At 54.6% G+C, this 18658-nt stretch overlaps 2 protein-coding genes across 3 annotated transcripts; both read right to left on the bottom strand.

Moving 5' to 3' along the window:
- Window positions 1–12: 12 nt before the first annotated feature.
- TMUB2 (transmembrane and ubiquitin like domain containing 2) lies at window positions 13–3899 on the bottom strand. Of its 2 annotated transcripts, none has more exons than XM_075561941.1 (3): window positions 3751–3899; window positions 1415–1954; window positions 13–1227 (listed from the first exon to the last, which is right to left on the bottom strand). In XM_075561941.1, exons 2-3 carry the CDS (start codon window positions 1927–1929, stop codon window positions 864–866), a joined length of 879 nt encoding a protein of 292 aa, XP_075418056.1. In that variant the 5' UTR covers window positions 1930–1954; window positions 3751–3899; the 3' UTR covers window positions 13–863. The 2 variants fall into 2 exon arrangements, with proteins under 2 accessions (XP_075418056.1, XP_075418055.1); XM_075561940.1 differs by lacking the exon at window positions 3751–3899 and adding an exon at window positions 3122–3721.
- An 8619-nt stretch (window positions 3900–12518) lies between these two features.
- Window positions 12519–18308, bottom strand: ASB16 (ankyrin repeat and SOCS box containing 16). The gene is made up of 5 exons (XM_075559672.1): window positions 17999–18308; window positions 16161–16428; window positions 13402–13894; window positions 13053–13166; window positions 12519–12704 (listed from the first exon to the last, which is right to left on the bottom strand). Exons 1-5 carry the CDS (start codon window positions 18306–18308, stop codon window positions 12519–12521), a joined length of 1371 nt encoding a protein of 456 aa, XP_075415787.1.
- Window positions 18309–18658: the final 350 nt, after the last annotated feature.

The following is an 18658-nucleotide window of genomic DNA, read 5'->3' as shown; positions in this document are numbered from 1 at the left end:
AAGAGGCTCCTGAACCACACATGGAATTTTATTCAGCCATTGATCCTCCAGGAGCCCCTGAGGCAAGGGCCTGGGGCCCAGAGCGCCATAGGGCTCGTCCTTGGAGCTGGGCAGGACACTGGCTGAGGGCCAGTGCAGTCTTGCTTACAACTTCAGCCCTAGAGGAGCAGCAGCTGTGGCCTGGCCTCGCCCAGTGCTGGGGGCTTGGCTTCCTGCCCCATCCCCTTCCTGATGGCTCTATAAAGGACTATTACCATTTTTTTAAAAGTGCTTTTAAAAAAGGGGGGTTACTGGGAACTGCCCAAGATGTGGAGAAACCCGTTCCCATTCCTGCTACAGGGGTGGGAAGTGGGCTAGGGCAGCGAGGTGCCTCTTGGGAAAGCTGGCATCTTTATTCTTGCTGTGTCACCCAAGTCTCCAAAGATCGATACTTGACTAGCAAAGGTAGGCTACTCCAGGCCTCCCCCAGAAGTAGGTTGGGGCCATGCTGAACTGCCCTGGCCGGTGGCCCTGGGTGCGGGGGAGCAGACATGCAGACGCAGAAAAGCCAGGGCCATATGGGGGGGAAGCTGCCCCCAGCGCCCAGCCTCCCCAGCAACAGGCCATCGCCTTAAAGCCATTGCTTTAAGACCCTAAAAAGTGAGGGAGGCGCCATCCTCGCTTCTACCTGAGTTGTGCTTTCACAGAGGGGACACCTGTACTCTCGTGGACATGAGGCAATGCCCCACACACCCCTGGCGTCCTCTGGAGGGGGCACCCACATCCTTTCCATCCCCCACTCCCAGGCCCCTGGGCCCGCTCTGGCCAGGAAAGGGGGAGGCCACGGAGGTGGAAGACCATGCCTTCATTTTCTCCTCGAGTCCTTAGCGTCCGTACATCCCAAACACCAGGAAGCTGAAGAAGACCGTGACGCCCACCAGAGAGACGGTGGCTGGTGCTGTGAAGAACTGGCGGTAATTGATGCGGAAATACCAGACGACACCCAGCAGCACCACAAACACGGGCACCATGAGGCTGCCCACGTTGACACCAAGGCTGGGTGGCTCCGTGGAGGAGGAGGACAGGGAAGCAGAGGGGCCAGGGACAGCAGGCCCCGGCGGGGATCGGTGGCAGTGGATCACAGCCTGGTCGTTAATGTTCAGGGAGCGCAGCGTGCGGGCCGGATCCTGCAGCAAGCGGCCCTGGTAGATGAGTTTCATCTGGCTCTCCTGTCCAGGGAAGTACTTGCTACAGGGATGAGAGGGGGAAGGGAAGACAGAGGATGAGAAATGAGAAGGACCTAGACTGGCAGGGCAGGGCCAAGCAGAAAGGGGGGGGTTTCTAAGGCAGTAATCCGCCTCCTGTCTGTACAACTATCAGAGGTGACCAAGGGCTGGGGGACTTGGGAACAGCCTCCAGCTTCCAGTCCACTCACCTCTTCAGGGCTCCCACGGTATCCTCAGGCCTGGCCACAGCCAGCTCCTCAGTGTCATTGAGGAATTTGAGCCGCACATTGATGAGGGTGGGAGGGGAGCCCTCTGGGCTGCCGCTTTCTGGGCCCACCTGTCTTTTGGGCAGGCCTTGAATGTCCAGCAGATGCTCCAGGCTGGGCTCAGCACCTCCCCCAGCTCCAAGCTCCCCGGTGGCGTCCCCTCCACCTCCACCTTCGCCGGCCTCTTCAGCCTTCTCGTCATTGCTCTCTGATGGACGAGGGAGTTCAGTTGGCTCTGGGGTACCTTGGCTTGCCATCAGGTGGTCCACGTGCCCCAGGTGGAGGACAGATGCGTCTCCTGCTGACACAATGGTGCCTAGGAGCTGGTTGTTACTGCTGTCCGCTACATAGGTAGAGAGCCATGCTAGGATCAAGGCTAGAATCAGTACCACCACACCTGCCACCACCGTCACTTCATTGCCCACACCCTCAATGAGAGTGATGTCCGAGAGCTCCATAGTCTGGCTGCTGGCCGGGTCCACACTGCGGAACAAAGCGGGAGAGCTTCAGTCAGGGCTGCAACCAGACCAGATTCTAACTAACCCAGCCTGGAAGGAAACTGGGCACTCAGCATCCTGGAGAAAGGGCAACCAACCAATCTTCCTAGTTCTGGACTCCCAGTCCAAAGCTGTGCCTCTGCCTCTTGTAAAACTCCAGTGTTCCAATTCCATGCCCTACCTCTCTCAGCGACAAGCATGAAGGGTCAGGGAAACCTCAGCCTTTCTGCTGGCTTCCACCCACTCCCGTTTGTGTGTATTGCCACTTTCAGTCCTGAGTCTCTCTGAGGTTTCTATCACTTGCTCACACAAATGGAACCACAGGGCGGCCTCCAGGATGGCTTCAGAAAGACCTTGGAAAGTTCGGAAACCTTGGACTTTGCACCCCCTTTAGAGGGCCAGCAGGACTGTCTTATGTGAATCCGGGTCTCATTCATGGTCACAGACCCAGGCCCCAAGGTCAAGAGCCAAATAAAATGGACCTGTTGCCAAAAACGGAGTCAGACCATGCCAAAGAACAACTCTGCAGGGGGTCATCGGACACTGTGTCTGCCTCCTGGGAAGCCCTCCTGGCATGCCTGGAGGAGGCAAACAGGGCGGCCACCAGAACTGCCCACTCTCCTGTGTCACCAGGGACTAACTGCAAACACCACTTATCCAAGTTCTCACAGTCCACAGCTCACTGGGAAATTCTCCCTTGGCAGGTTCTTAGAAAGGCTGGCAGGATCTTAGCTGGCTCCTTGGAGTACCTAGCTTCCCCTCGGAGAATCTGCAGCTCCTTCAGCAGTCCCTGAGCTCAAGTCAAACCGGTGATCATCATTATCCGGCTATTCTCACAGCACCTACAAAACGCCATTAGACCTCGCTCCCTGCCATCTCTCCCCCAGGCTCACGGAAGACAACCTTTGCATGCATTGCTTCTTGGTACCAGAATGCCCAGCATAGTGCCTCAGTAGATGCTGCCATGACACTGGTGAGATGAACAACATCTGAATCGTTTCCACATCCTTCTTTAGCACACCGGAACCAAGGAGCCAGAAAGGCACTCGCGGTAATCTTGGCCGTGTCTTCTTTTACTACGCAACCGTGAACCACTTGCTTAGGAGCTTTAACCTCCGCATCAGTAAAATGGGGTTTAAAAATCAGTACCTACCTCGGAAGGCTGTTTTGAAGATGACGGGAAATCATCGAGGCAAAATACTTAGTACAGTGCTGGGCACACTGCAACTGAGTGGCAAGAAAGTGGCAGCGATGATTGCACTCCCACAAACAAGCCCCGAGGGCCAGCTGGGCAGGTCCATTAACCCCGATTTACAGAAAAAGAAACGGCGGCGAACAGAGGCTCAACACCCGGCACAGACACCGTGCAACTGCGTGCGGAGGGGCCGGGCAGGACCCCGGGACTCCCGCCTCGGAGGCCTCTGCTCTCTCCGCTGCCTGCGAGCGACGCCGACCGCGAGGTGAGGAGGGGTCCCCAGCCCTTCCTTTTCCGAGGCCAAGCTCGGCGTTGGGGTGGCTATGTTCCCGCGGCGCTCGCGAGGGGGCCGGGGTTCACCCGAGCCGAAGGGCTGTCTGGTCCCAGCTACAGCGCCCAAGCCCTGCTCTCCCACCCACCCATGAGGGGGTAGTAGGGTCAGGTGAGGGGGGTCACAAACCATCCACACCCCTCCAGCTTCGGGGCGGGGCTGGAAAACGGGGCGGAGCTTGACGAAGCGGGGTGTCATGGGAAATTAAAGGAGGCTAGGTTCGGTACTCAGCCTGGGTGGGGAAGAAGATCCTCACCTGAAACGGCCAGACTAAGTGTTTTGACTTCGCTGGAACGGCCCCTAGATCCGCCTTTCCGTAGGGGCCGGGCAGGGGCCGGGGGAGGGGCTGACAGTCACCGATTCTGCCTAGGGTCCGATCTTCCGGCTTATCCCGGAAGCTGTTAGAACCAGTAACCGGAAGTCCCGCCTCCGCGCCGTACACTGATGACGCGAGGCTACGCAAAGCGGGGTGACGTAGACGCATCTTTAAATAAAAGGCACCGGTTTCCCAGCGGAAGGAGGGGCGGAGTCATTGTTGGCGGGATCACGCCCGTCCCAGGGCGGGGTCACGACCGTGGGCGGAGCCGGGGGTGGTGCAGCTGGGCGGGGCGGGCCCAGACGAGGGGGCGTGGCCAGACAAGGAGGCGTGAGTTGTGGGGAAGTGCTTGGGAAAGGGGCGAGGCTGTGTGCCTGCCGGGAAGGCTTCCGCGGGGCTGGCGCTTCAGAAAGGAGCTGGAGCAACAGGCTTCCTTCTTCCCAGCCCTGTTCTTCCGACTTAGCACTTTTAGTCTCCCCGGCTGATTGCGTCCATTACCGCGCACCGCGCTCCGAGTTAGCGGAATCTGTCAGAACTGGTTTCTCTGTGACCTTCTAGAGCTGAGGACAGGCCTAGAACAGGACAAGGGCACAATTTAGCCAAAACGCAGTGTCCAAATGGTCCGGCCCCAGGTAACGTGGAGCCTAGATAAATTGAGCGGGGAGGGGGGGGGAGCCCCTAGGAGAGGCGGAGCACAGCACTGACACCCCACAGGCTTAAACCAGAACCGAACTCACTGCCATCGGGTTGATCCTGACTCAAAGCGACTCTGGGGCAGGGTAGAACTGTCCTATGGGTTTCGGAGTCTGTAGAAAACCTCATCTCTGCAGCTGAGCCGCTGTTGATTTCACAGTGCTGACTACGATTAGACTCTCAGCCGCTACACCACCAGGACTCCATCCACACAGGTTTAGGACAGAATAAAAGTAGCCCCCCAAAGAGGGGGAAATGTTTAACTCCCCCAAACGTATTCAGACTTATGCAATTTTATTTTTTTTAAAACGTACAGGCATTGGTTTTTGGTGAGTTTTTTTTGTTTGTTTGTTTCAGTGTGAATGATCAATGCAGACAATGACGAACAGGTACTCCCAAGAACTTGGTGATTTTTTACCAACTGAACACGCCACTGGCTCCAGCACCCAGCTCAAGACATAGAAAATTACCCCAGAATTCCCCTGCTGGTCCACTTAACAACCACTAGTGCCCATCGGGGAACCAGTGGCTACTTTTGGTCAACAGTATGATTTGGTTCCAGTATACCTTTTGAGTGTTATGGTTTAGTGTGTTTGAGAGGCAGGCAGGGTACCAGAGTCCATCCAGTTTGATAAAAGAGCAGAAATCTCCCAAGCTGAGTTTCAAACAAAGAGAACAGGCGACGTGAGGGCTCTCACTAAGTATTTGTTGAGTGAATAAGTAAACCACTGTTAATGCTTTTGTATAATAATCTTAGTCACGAGGAGCCCTGTGGGGGACTCATTCAGCTGATTACCAGAGCCATAGATAACTGGTTAGAACCCACCAGTTGTTGAAAGTACATGTTTTGAGAATGATGATGGTAACAAGTGTACAGATGTGCTTGACACAATGGATGGATGGATGGATGGATGGATGGATAGATTGTGATAAGAGTTATACAAACCCCCAATAAAATGATTTTTTAAAAACCCAGCCATTGTCCCAAGGGAGAAAGGTGAGGCTGTCCACTCCTGGGTGTGGTCTTGGTCTGGTATCTCGTGAGGTAGCTATTATCATACCTGTTTTACAGGTTTGGAAGCTGCCCAGATGATGCAATTGGTTTTACGACTAAAAGTTAACCCAGATTTGCCTTTTTACATCTATTTATCTGTGGGGGGGGGGATCCCTGGGGACATAGTGGTTATGAATTGGACTTCGATCCGAATGGCAGTTCTAAACCACCAGCCACTCCCAGGGTTCTCTACCCAATAAACAGTTACCATCTCAGAAACCCACAGGGGGGTGGGGGGGCTCACTATGCATCAGCATGAACTCGATGGCAGTGAGTTTGGTTTGTTTTTTTGTTTTTGTTTTTTATGTATGAGTTCGGAAAGGCGCCCTGGTGGCAATTCCTAGGAAGCATTGAGTTACTGACTACTAGGTTCAAAGTTGAAACCCACTAGCTGTTGCTCTGGAAAATGACAAAGCTGCCTGCTCCCATGGAAACGATGTAGGGTCACTATGTGTGGGAATCGGCTCCACAACATTGCCTTTAGGGTAGGTATGGCTGGGGGCCCGATGGTAACTGAAAGGTTAATGGTTTGAGCCTACCTAGGGGCCCCCGGAGCCCCTAGAGCAGGCGTCCTGCCCTGTAAAGGTGGTGGTTGTCCTGCGTGGGTGAAAGGACTCGATAGAATAAAGTCCGTCTGCACCATAAGGCTTCACAGGCTGTAATCTTTTGGGGAGCAAGCTGCTTCTATGGAATAGCTAGTGAGTTTGTACATCAACCTTTTCGTTAACAGCCAAATGCTTAACTGCTGTGCCACCAAACCCCACTGGGCAGTTTTACTCTGTTATATAAGGTCTCTTTGAGTCTAAATCAATAGGAAGGCACCTAACCATACGATTGTAGGCAGTCTGGTCTCCCTACTGGACAGTAATGACAGTTCTCCCCACTGTGTATGAGGGAGTTAGCTCCTCTACCCTCTGCCCATTCCAAAACCCCCAGAATGCCAGTCCCTTATAGAAAATGGTCTATTGCATGCAGCCTCCACACTCCACCCCTGTATAAATCTCTCTATTACTCATGATACCTAATCCACTGTAAATGCTATGAAAACAACGCTGTACACGTCCTCTTAGCCTTGGGAGGTTTTTTGTTTTTTGGTTTTTTTCCACGTGAACATTTTTGATCCGAGGTTCGTTGAATCCTCTGACGTGGAACCTGTGGAAACCAAGGGCCAGCTGTCCTAACTCTATACTGTGAGCCTTTCCCTGGGTCATGAACTCTCTTTATTACGTCACACTGTAAGTTTTAGCTAGCCACCTGTTACCTTCCATATTGTGCCATCGCCTCTTGCTGCTGGTTTGCTAACGACTCTGCTCGGAGGACGGCATGTGGAATGTTTCCATTCCTTCCCTTTCTGGTGGACATCTTTTTAGGAAGACCCTTGTACAAATCCACGATTCGCTCCCCTGGCAAACGTGGCCGAAACCGGAGCTGTTGGCTCAAAGAGTGTTCCCTTTTTTTTTTCCCTCTTTGCTCCTTGGCACCACATTGTCCTCCAGAAAGGTTGTCCCTCTGTGTTTCTGCTCCCCCTAGCAGTGTGGGTGTCACACATGCAATGGGGAGAGGCGAGAAAAGAAATGGACAGAGGAAGGACATTGTGTGATGAAGCCTGAAGATGCTTCTGTGACAAAAGGAAGCCGCAGGGAGGAGGGTAGGTGACCCTAAAAGGCAGACTCAGAAAGGAAGAGTGGACTAAGCAGTGTCCCCTCGAGGTGCAGCGGGCAGAGCAGGTGGCTGGAGTCGCTGGGACTGATGGCTTCATTGGCCCCTGCCCTAGGTCTCTGACCAGCCCATTTGGCATTCGGTACACATGCGCTTTGTGGTCCTCGGGCTGCTTAGGCTGACTGCTGCCACCACACTTACCACGTGACATTGTCATCTGTCAGTTTTCTGTCTTCCAAGATTTGAGGATGAAAACTGTTATTTCTTTGTGCCCAAAGCTAAGGCAGCAGGTACTTGTATAAAGATTTAGGCAGGGGACAGTGGCTGGGTTCAGGCAGGTTGTTTCACGGAGAGGGATTTACAAGAGTTCTCTTAAAAAAAAAAAAAGAGTTCTCTTATCTGCTGGACAGAGGCAACGTCTTCCAACAGCCAAGAGGGACAGGGTGGGAGGGCAGAAGGAAAGTGTGGCGAGCGTCGTAGGAGGTGCACTGGAATGCTCGGCGCCAGGACACAGGGCTGGGACCGGTGCACCTTGAGTCTGCCCCGGAGCCAGGCTGCAGCCCTGCTGAGTGCGTGCAGTGCAAGGACAAGCTGCAGGGGTGTTGTGGGCATGTTGAGAGAGGCTTTCGGAATCGCGTTTCATTTATTTAACACGGCGTGCACTTTGTGTTGTTGTTGTACAGGAGTATGTTTGAAGGTGGGGGGGCCGACCAATGAGATGCAAGAAGTCTGTAGCTGGGACCCGATCACAGCTCAACACGGGCCTCAGCCAAATACAATAAGACCTACCGTCCAACAACAGTGCATGTTCATGCATGAGAACTCCCGGAGCATTTTTCTTGATACAGTTGTTTATGTGATGTATCTTTTCCTAAACTATCAGACTTAGGTGATTTAGGATCATTTAGGAAATGGCTGATGGTTACAGAATGGCAATTCAAAATCTATTCTAAATCCTGGATGCTGCCTTAACTCAGTACATCTGTAGTAAACACACACACACACACACACACACACACACACACACACACACACACACACACTACCCTTTCCCTGACCACGGGATGTTGCTTGTTTCAGGTTGGAAGATTTGATAGGCAAAGATGTGTCACCGTGCTCTTAACTGGCATTTGTTTGACTACTCGTAAATGTGTAGGCTTTTCTGAGACCCCAACCACTGCTAAGTGATTTGGGCTCCCAGTGACCCTAAGGCCGAGGGTGGAACTGCACCACTGGGTTTTCACGGCAGTCAGTCTTAAAGGAGGGGGACCTCGTGACACTGTTGGATATGCACTGAACTGCTAGTTGCACAGTCAGCAGTTCAGACCACCGTTGCTCCATGGGAAAAAGACGAGGCACCCTGCTCCCCTAAAGATGTCCAACAGAGGAAACCCTGCACAGTAGCGTTGGCTGGACATCTTGTTAAGGGCAGACTGCCTGGTCTTCCACAAGGCAATTTGGGGGTTCGAACTGCTGACCTTTTGATTAACAGTAAGCTCTGTGCCACCTGCTTGTCTGTGCCCTTTTGCCCTCGTTTCTTCTTTTTAAATTTCACTAGAAGTCCTTTTGTAAAATATTCTAGTACTGCCCTGTAGGCACAACCCTTTTCCCTTCTTAGCAGGAAATGTCTGGCAATCCTCCTTGGAAGCCTTTTCCTCTTCCTCTACCATCATGTGGCTTTGTTGTTGGCTGGACATGTTGTCTTCCAGCCTGGTTGTTGTTTTTCTCCCGCACAACAGTCGTGGGGACCTTTGAGTCCACACATGGGCTGGCCACGTGGGGAGGCCCTCCCCAGTTCTCTCCTGCTGCAGGTGCTGCCTTGTGTCAGGGGCTGTTTGCCGCCTCTCGGGTTTTGAGTCGTCCTCAGTCTTCTGTTGCCAGCAGTGTGTGATGACGATGACTCTGCCCCGTGGGAGCAAGGTTTCAAGAGACTGCCAAATGGGTACCTCCTTTCCCAGGCAGTGGATTTGCACATGCTCATCCCTCCAGACCCGACAGGCCCCGAGTCCTCTCCAACTGGCGTTACGTAATAACCATCTGTACCTAGCTTCCCGGTCTGGTGGCAGACTGGGAGCTTGTTGTGATCTTAGTTTGCAGCCCTCTGAGAGCTGGTGAGGGTGGGCATCGTCATTCAATGAGGCGACAAATAGATTCACGCTCACTCAGAGAGGCCACCCTGTTAGGGCCGGTGTGAGCACCCTGTCGACGCTCCCTGTCCCCACCGATCAAAGAAATGGAACATTTTCATGGCAGCTATCTGTGCCAACCTTTTGCCTCTAATTGTGTTTTTATTACTGTGGTTTTAAAAAAGTATTATTGTTCTTAATAACCAAACTGGTACTTTGTCTGTAGCAGGAGCTTTTTATTTTACGCTCTTACTCTAGAAAATCTAGCCTGAAAGAATGCGGGATGGGTACCCCACAAAATTGTATTCCCCCCAAAGCTTTGTATTTAATTTTTTTACCAAACAACCGTATCACCTTCAAAGTACTCTCTATTACACTTCATACATTTGTCCAATCTGCAATTCCATTCTTGGAAACCGTTTTCAAACTCATCTGTGTGGGTGGCTGACAGCACCTCTCTTGTGTGTTTTTTCTTCACCTCTTCTAAATCCTCAAATTGCTGTCCTTTCATGTCCCTCTTCATTCATGGAAACAAAAGGCAGTCGCACAGAGAGCATAGTCAGGTGAGTAAGGTACGTGGGGCAAGAGAGGCATGTGGGTTTTTTGGGGGGTTTTTTTGCCAAAAAGGCACATTGATATGGTTCCATGAGCAGGTGCATTGTTCTGGTGGCAAAACCAGTCCTCCATCTGCCACAAACCAGGCCTTTTTTGTTGCACACTGTCACGGAATCTTTTCAGAACCTCTAAATAGACAGCTTAGTTAGCAGTCTGACCTGGTGGAGTGAACTCCAAATGCACTATGACAGTGGTCCTCAACCTGTGGGTTGCGACCCCTTTGGGGGTCAAATGACCCTTTCACAGGGATTGCCCGATTCATAACAGTAGCAAAATGACAGTGATGAAGTAGCAATGAAAATAATTTTGTGGTTGGAGGGTGCTAACCACAACATGAGGAGCTGGATGAAAGGGTCGCAGCATTAGGAAGGTTGAGGACCACTGCACTATGAGTTGATATTTTCATCTGTTCTGGAAGTTGACTGATGTCTAGAATGAGGTTTGTCATTAATAGACAGTTCACCTGTTTTGAAAAGAGAATCCCACTTGTACACTTGAGTTTTCCCCACAGCGCTGTCCTTGTACACTGTGTTCAACACCACCGGTTTCTGTGGCATTTTTCCTCACCAGGAAACAGTATTTCACAGCCACACGCTGATCTCTTAAGTTGACCATCACCAAAACATCACCAAAAATGAGGTTTGAGTGAAGCTGCCTGGCTCAATGATGTTAAACCAAAAGCCCTGTCTGGAATGGAGAACACGTGGCCTGGTGAACAAGGTAAATACTGCCCTGGTGTAGATGAAAGAAAACCACTCCATAGAGGGGGAAAAAACCTCCACTTACTGCCCTTGATCAACTCTGACTCCCAGTAACCTTATAGGACAGGCCAGAGCGGCCCCTGAGGGTGTCTGAAATGGTAACTCTTTACAGGAGCAGAAAGCTTCATCTGTCTCCTGAGGAACAACTGGTGGTTTCGAACTGCTAACCTTGCAGTTAGCAGCCCAAAGCATGACCTACAATAACACCAGGGCTCCTTTGTAGAGGAGAAAGGGCAGTCGGTGGCTCCGGGAGGTGGAGCCCGGGGCTCCTGGCTCATCTCTACCATGTGACCCCATGGTGGGGAGGAGCCCAGGGTCTCCCTGCAAGAGGACAGGTGAGCAGGCTGCGCACAGGTCTCTCCCGTGGTGGTTGCTCACGGCTCTGGGTCTGTGAGGACCCAGCCTGTGATATTCTTAAAACTGTTTTCTTATCACAAGAAAATAATAGCTGGGGCAAAGAACTTGGCAGAACAGGGGGGCGGGGGGCATCAACTTGACACGGTAGCTTGTGCCATCGGATTTAAATGTCACAGCTTCCACTTTTTCATCTCACGCACAATCGTTTACTGCATTCATGGAACCTGGCGGGCTTGCAAAGCTTCCGTCTAGATAAACGGTGGTATTTTGACAGTGAGACCAGAGGAAGAAGTGGGGGTGGGTGGGATGGGGGGGTGGGTGGGTCCCCTGTTGTGGGTTCTCAGGGGCTATGAGCTTGGTGACCATGGATCACCTAGAAGACACAACCGTGAGTGGCCCGGCCTCCAACAGGCTTTCCTCCCTCAGCAAGCATCTACTGCAGGGCTTGTTCAGGGAAGACAGTCTCAGGCTCAGTGCTGGTGACACAGACACAGGCATTTCCTTAAGCAAAGCCAAACTTACTTCCATCGAGTCAATACTGACTCATGGCGACCCCCGCGGGTTTCCAAGACTGGAACTGTTTATGAGAGTAGAAAACCCAGTCTTTCCCCCTCGGAGCTGCTGGTGGTTTCGAACTGCCGACCATGATCGCAGTTACTGCTACGCCACCAGGGCTCCTTAAAGAGGTGCACTGTCAACAGAGAGGGTGCTATTTGAGCTGAGATGTGAGGGTCAGACCAGCCTGTTGAAACCAAACCATGTAGGCAGTGTCCACCAGGCAGAGGGGACTCAAACTCACTGTCACTGAGTCATGCCAATCCATAGCGACACTATAAACAAGGCAGAACTGCTCCTGTGGGTTTCGGAGGCAGACTCTTTAGGGGAGTAGAAAGCCCCGTCTTTCCCCCATGGAGCGGCTAGTGGCTTTGAACTGCTGATCTTGTGGTTAGCAGCCCAATATGTAACCACTCTGCCACCAAAGACACCCTTTCCTAAGGCTATCATCTCAGAAGGGAGAAGGGGCCCCAGAGGCCAGAGAGTGGGGCAGAGACCAGGGGCTGGAAGCTTTGCCTTGTTGTGATCACTGTAGACAAGGCGGCGAGGTCCTCTGTGAGCTAACACAGCGCAGGCACAGGCTGAGTCGTCACTCCCTACAGGGCTGAACAGGTACAAAGGTGGCAGGGGAAGAGACAAGGATCACCATGCCTTGACGGGGTATCCAGGTGGAAGGGCCTTCCAGGGGACCAAGGAGGAGGAAGATGGTTGAAGGACAAGCCAAGTCAGCAGGAGGAGGTGGGCTCTGAAAGCTCAGGGCTGGCTTGGGGTCAGCGGGTAGCCCAGGAAGCTGGAAGAAGCAGGAACTAGCCAGAGAGGCCTGATCATTCCAGAGGAGTGCAGGGCAGGTCGGGGTCGCAAGCTGTGAGTGCAGACTGGGCCTGGAGCTCACAGGATGCGTCCCTCCACTCTTAGCAGCAGGTAGCTCCGGAGGAGTGGGGGCAGTGGGAGCTGGAGGGCAGCCTGGCGGCAGCGACCACCCAACTGAGCACGTACAGCCAGCCGGGCCAGGTGCTGCAGCTGCCTGGGCTGGTTCACCATGCACTGGGCTGAGCGATAGAAGGCTTCGTGTTCCTGGGTTAGGAATGAGACAGGGTTAGATGGCCCAGCACCCTTCTCCCATTGCCCTCCCACCTGGGGATGACCCAGTAGCATGAGGGAGCAAAATGCACCCACCTGGGTGTCTGGTGCATCTCAAGGCTCAATGCCCGGGGAGGCCTGTATAGTGCAGGGGGCTTAGCTATCTATGTCTGTACCCAGCCTCCACCCAGAGAGCCTCGGTGTCCTGAATGACTGGACAGAGAGGCTGGAGACGGGTCTGGGATCTGAGGCCAGGCTAGCCACAGGAATCACTCCAGGGTCAAACCCCTACAGCTCCCCGTCGGGTCCCCAGAAAGAGTTCTATCCTTGGCGTGGGCATACCTGCCACCGTTCCGGAAGCACTGCCTCCACCCAGGAATCACAGGAGGGGACACACGGGTAGGCATTGAGCAGGACTTCCAGCGCCCGAGGGAAGGAGGCACACACTTTCAGCATCTAGGAAGCAAAAGAGGGTCTGGGGTCCGGTGCCACCCACAACCAAGGGCAGACCCCAGTCTAGCATAACCCCTGCCCACTCACTCCCTGCCTTCAGGGGCTCCGGTCTGCGTCTCTCCTCGGCCTTCAAGTACCTCCCATCTCTTGGGCCCGGACCCCTTTCCTTCCCTGCCAGTGGATTTCAAGCCCAGGCTCTTGGACCCCTTTCTTCCCCTGAGCCAGGTTCTCCACCCACCTCGGGACGCACAGGCTGGGCCCCATAGTCCAAGAGCACCGCGAAGAGGCCCTCGGGCTCGCAGTTGGGGACGTCCTGGACAGCCTGCAGCGCGCAATCCATGGGGGTGTGGCCGGCCCCGTTGGGCACGTCGGCGCGGGCCCCGTGGCGCAGCAGCAGCTCGGCGAGGCCCCCGCTGCCGTTGGCACAGGCATTGTGCAGCGGCGTGTGGCGCTTGCGGCCCGCGGCCCGAGCATCAGCCCCGGCCGCCAGGAGCCGCCGCGCCACCGCCTCGTGCGACAGGCCGCGGCCCGGGCCCGGGGCCGCCGCGCACGCCGCGTTCAGGGCCGTCTCGCCCTGGCTGGTGCGCAGGCCCACGTCGGCGCCGCGGTCCAGGTAGAGGGCCACGTGCTCCTCTAGGCCGCGGGCCGCCGCCACGTGCAGGGGCGTCACCTCGCTTTCCCGCGCGGGCAGGTTCACCTTGGCCCCGGCCTCCAGCAGCAGCCGGGCGCACCTGGGGACAGAGGCAATCCCCCCTGAAGTCCGTTTTCAGAGTCCCAAGGCCTGACCCGCAGTCCTCAGCCCCCCTCCTCCAGAAAACCTGCTGCCATTCCCCACCCCCTTCAGCCCACTCGCTTCACCCCGAGGTCTCGTGGGCGCCTGTCCTCACACAGAGGCCAAGCATAGAGAACACCCATTCGGGACACCAGGAGCTCCTCAGGTTTGGGGGTAAAAAGTCCCGGCTGCCAGAGCACACAGCAAGTTAGTGAGGGTGGCAGGATTAGAACTCAGGGCTGGACAGGCCCTCCCAGAGTCTAACCCAACGGCCCCAGGCCACAACTCCCAAGTCCTGATTCTGAGTCACCTGCCAGTGGTCTCATCACATTTTTTTAAATTAAAAATCATTTTATTGGGGGCCCTTAGAACAATCCAGACATCAATTGTATCCACCATATTTGTACATATGTGACCATCTTTCTTTTCTAGACATTTACTTTCTATTGAGCCCTTGGTATCAGCTCCAACCCCGCCCCACCCCCCATTCATCACATTTTGATAGCACAAAACTTGGACAATATTTGCCTGTGTTGGGGTGGGCACCCCCACTGCCTCGTCCTGACAGTCGCTAGAGCAGTGGTTCTCAACCTTCCTAATGCCTCGAGCCTTTAACAGTTCCTCGTGTTGTAGCCACCCCCAACCATGAGAAATATGTGTTTTCCGATGGTCTTAAGCGACTCCTGTTGGACCCCCAAAGGGGTCACCACCCACAGGTTGTCATTCAACCCCCAAAAGGGGTCGCAACCCACAGATTGAGAACCACTGCTCTAAGGTTAACAGGTCTCAGATTCCCTACCTGACGGCGTTTGTACTCTAGCATTTATGTTAAGAAGCGTAGAAACGTAAAGCGGGTAAGCAAAATAATAATAAAAAATCATATAGCCTAGTGTTCTAATTGTCCCCAAACTAGATGGAAGGCCTGTGGGGAAACACCTAATTCGCTTTCCCCTAGAGCAGTTCTCCACCTGTGGGTCACAGCCCTTTGGGGTCGAAAGACCCCTTCACAGGGGTCGCCATTTGGCTACTATTAAGACAGTAGGTAAATGACAGCGATGAAGTAGCAATGACAATAATGTATGGCTGGGGTATCACCACCACAGGAGGACCTGTATGAAAGGGTTGCGGCATGAAGAAGGTGGAGACCCACTGCCCTGTGAGAAAACAAACTAAGCCCAGGTTTGAGGGAGCACCAGCCACATGGGCCCCTAATTCCTGAAAGAAAACATGACAGGCCAAACACGGTCGCTGTAAATATGCGCCAATATGCACCAGGGTAAACCAAAGACGCAACCGACTAAATTACTCATGAGGGAACTCAACTAACAGTCATTGATAATTAAAGGCCCGGGTGGCAGCCGCTGGACACTCAGGAGCAGCAGCTCCGGCCCTGATGGCGCCCTGATAAGCGGCATCCGTCCCCCAGGAGCTGACCTTCCGGCGCCTCTGGGCAGCACACAGCCCCTCCCGGCGGGTGCTCTTGTTCGGTGGCCAAGAGCAGGGCAGCCGGCAGTCGTCCGTGAAGGACTGAGTTTATTTCCTCCGTGAATCCTAACCGCGGCTCCCTCGGAGCGCCGAGTGCCACACGTGGTGACATTGTAAAGCTTGTTCCGTAGGGTTCTAGAAGCGCCACGTGCACAGGACTGAGAGCAGGCTTACACATCTGGATCCCTCCGGGGGCCGTCACCCACCTTTCCTGTAGCTGGAGGGTGGGGGGAGGAGGACTGTCCCAGCAGGTGAGCTGTGCCCTTGGGTAAAGACCACCACAGCACCACGGGTGCATCAGGTAGGGGCTGAGAGCCTTAACCTTAGAGTGTGCAAGGAGGAGGTGGTGCGGGTGGGCGCCCACCTCAGCGCAGGTAGGGTTTGGGCTACAGCAGAGTCCCGGGGACTCGGAGAAGGCTGTTGGAGAAGGGATTTTTACCCCCTCCACAGCAGTAGGTGTGCCTGCTTCCAGGGCCCTGTAGCTATGACTGGACAGGTCACCCAAGATCTCTGGGTCGCAGTTTTCTCATCCACATATGCGGCCAGTTTTCCTGATTCTTGCGGGACATGTATGTGAGGTGCTTTGGGGACTGCAAAGCTGCCTGTGGAGGTGAATTCTTCCCCTTCTCCTGGCTACGTGAGCTGGAGACACACACACACCACCACCACCACCACCACCACCACCACCACCACCACCCCACCTACAGCCCCCGCCCCACTCTCAAGCCCCAGCCACCTACTGCAGAGACTCGGGAAGTGTGCAGAAGTGCAGGGGGGCAGTGCCCTCCTCAGACAGCACGTTGGCCTTGGCACCGAAGGTGCACAGCAGCTGCACACAGTCGGACTGCGCCCCGCTGCAGGCTTCGTGCAAGGCCGCCCGGCCCCCGATGCGGGAGTCCAGCTCAGCCCCCTGTCGGATCAGGTGGCGGGCACAGTCGGTGTAGCCTCGGGCGGCAGCGATGGTGAGGGGTGCCGTCTGCTTGGTCTTGGGAGTCATCACCCAGAACCCTGAGGGAGCAGGTAGGGTTGGGTTGGGGAGTGTGGGCGCCTCGGGGGCAGGGCAGGGCGTGGGCTGCTGGAGGCTGGTGGAGCCAGGGCTGCGGTGGCAGGGCCTGTGGTAGGGATGTGCACGGGCACAGCCGCGTCGGGCGGCAGCTGGACGGTCTGGAACCTTCGTGTGTGGGGCAGAGAACAAAAATAAAAAATAATTGCTCCTGAAAACCACAAAAGCCAACTAAGAAGGGTGGATCCCTGGGAAAAACCTCAAGGTCTTTGAGCTGCGGGGCGGGTTTGGTGTTCACCTGGGCTTTGAGTGTGGAGGGGGTTGGGCTGGAAGGCCGGGAGCTGACAGACTGGGGGAGTTTGGAGTGGTGAACTCGGGGTGGGGGGGGGGTGGAGGGGAGGAACGAGGGGAGAGAAGCAGGAGCAGGGAGAAGGCCGGTGGGGAGAGGTTGTACTCTGAAAAAAGAAATGGCCCCGACTTATCTGAGGACATCCACGCCTCACGCTGAGCTATAAATAGTTCGCATTTGGCCCAAGTAAGTCTGGTTTTCCTAAATCCTGAGGAAAGCCTAGGTTTTGTTTTTAGCTTTCAAGGGAAGGTAGGAAAGGCTCGCTTTTCACCGGGCGGGTGAAAGACAAGATCAGGAAGCCATGGTGGGATCACAATCCCAGATGGAAAGGTTGCAGCCAAGGAAGGATTTCGAGGCTGCAATGAATGTGAGAGCTGGTGTGAGCGGCTAGTGCTGGAGATTCCCACCCCCCACCGGCCCCCAAGGCCCCAGGTACCTCAGAAGAAAGGTTTGGTGATCAACTTCCCCAAAGCCCATCACTGAAAGCCCTCTGAAGCACAGTTTTGCTCTGGCCACAGGGGCTCGGCGGAGTCGGGATCGACTCCACCACAACTGGTCTAACTGGTCGGTGCTGCCGGGACAGACATAAATCCTCCCAAGGATTTTCGAACCCCAAGATCTATGGCTGGGGTTCAGGAAGTCTGTTGATCTTCAGAAAGCAGGGCTGCCTTGATTGAGCTATTTGGTTTCCCCAGGGTGGGTGGGAATCTTGGGGTTCCCTTAGGGATTCAGTTGGCACACACCCAAAGATGTCCCTGGGATTGTTATTTAAATGAGTCACACAGGAACCCCATCCCACCTGGGGGTGAAATAAATAAATCGCGGTGCTTGCATCCAGAAGAATTCATTCTAAACTATCAAGTGGGCTGTAGCTATTGACCTGGAAAGATGTTACATGAAAAAGCAGGTTATGAAACATAGTATCTCATTAAGGTGAAGTATCTCATCTTGTAAAAGAAAAACGTTCCTGTGTGCCGACATACCAGGGGAAAATGTTGCCCAGATAGAACTGCGTTGCTCACCATAGTGTGTGGTTATTATGTTTAGAGTTAGGAAATAGTTTTAATTCAGAGTAGACATTCCACTAGTTGACCCCGAACAGCCTCATCTCTGTGGAGGAAGGAGCGGCATGGGTGCTGATGAGTGGGTGGCCCCCACCTGCGGTCTGGAGGGAGATGGCCCCTCACCCCACCCCCATCATTGCTCCCCGTTCCGGTGCTCCCTACCCTGTTCAGCTGACCAGGCCAGCTGGTTGCTCACAGTCTCCACAATCAGATTGGCAGCCTCTTCATCTTGGAACAGGGCTTGGACCTGCTGCAGGTCTCCAGAGAAGAGGGCATTGTGGACCACTGGGTCTCGACAGGTGCATCGAGGCCTGGTGAGTCTGGTGAGTTGGGTGCTGGGGCTGGTGGGGCACCTGTGCCTCCGGCATTGCTGGGCCAGTGCCCGCCGCCGGTCGTCCCACTCCAGCCACTCTCGCTGCAGGCGGAGAGAGCGTAGCGTGGAGGAGGTGAAGGGGAAGGTCTCCCGCGCCATGGCCAGGGCACACGGGTCTGGGCAGGGGCACCTGGGCACAGCCAGCTTCCCTCGGCCTAGCCGTTGCCCTTGCACTGAGGAGCCACCCTGCCCCCTCACCCCTGAGCCAGAGAGAGGAACAGCTGGGCCTATAAATAGGGCCCTCTGCTATTCTGGTCACTGTTTGCCCAGGGTCAGGATCCGGGTGCAAAGAAGGTGCTGGGCCAACCCCCAGCTCAGGGCTAGGGGCAGCACCCATCTCTGCCGCTATTCTGATAGGGGCCCTCAACTGAGGCCACTGCTGAGGCCCAGAGTCTTTATCCCTGTACTTGTGTTGAGAGCGAGAATCCCTTGGCTGGTAAGGTGAGTGA

This window comes from Tenrec ecaudatus, chromosome 10, assembly GCF_050624435.1.
Source record: "Tenrec ecaudatus isolate mTenEca1 chromosome 10, mTenEca1.hap1, whole genome shotgun sequence".
Taxonomy (NCBI): domain Eukaryota; kingdom Metazoa; phylum Chordata; class Mammalia; order Afrosoricida; family Tenrecidae; genus Tenrec; species Tenrec ecaudatus.
This window is presented reverse-complemented; position numbering and strand designations above follow the sequence as displayed.

Coding starts and splice junctions, on each gene's coding strand:
- TMUB2 (XM_075561940.1), bottom strand. CDS start 3,156: ATGATTTCCCGTCATCTTCAAAACAGCCTTCCGAG. Junction 1,955..3,121: donor CTTCAAAACAGCCTTCCGAG/GTAGGTACTGAT, acceptor TTTGTTCCGCAG/TGTGGACCCGGCCAGCAGCC. Junction 1,228..1,414: donor ACCGTGGGAGCCCTGAAGAG/GTGAGTGGACTG, acceptor TCATCCCTGTAG/CAAGTACTTCCCTGGACAGG.
- ASB16 (XM_075559672.1), bottom strand. CDS start 18,308: ATGGCGCGGGAGACCTTCCCCTTCACCTCCTCCACGCTACGCTCTCTC. Junction 16,429..17,998: donor GGCCTGGTCAGCTGAACAGG/GTAGGGAGCACC, acceptor CTGCTCCCTCAG/GGTTCTGGGTGATGACTCCC. Junction 13,167..13,401: donor CCCAGCCTGTGCGTCCCGAG/GTGGGTGGAGAA, acceptor TTTGCTTCCTAG/ATGCTGAAAGTGTGTGCCTC.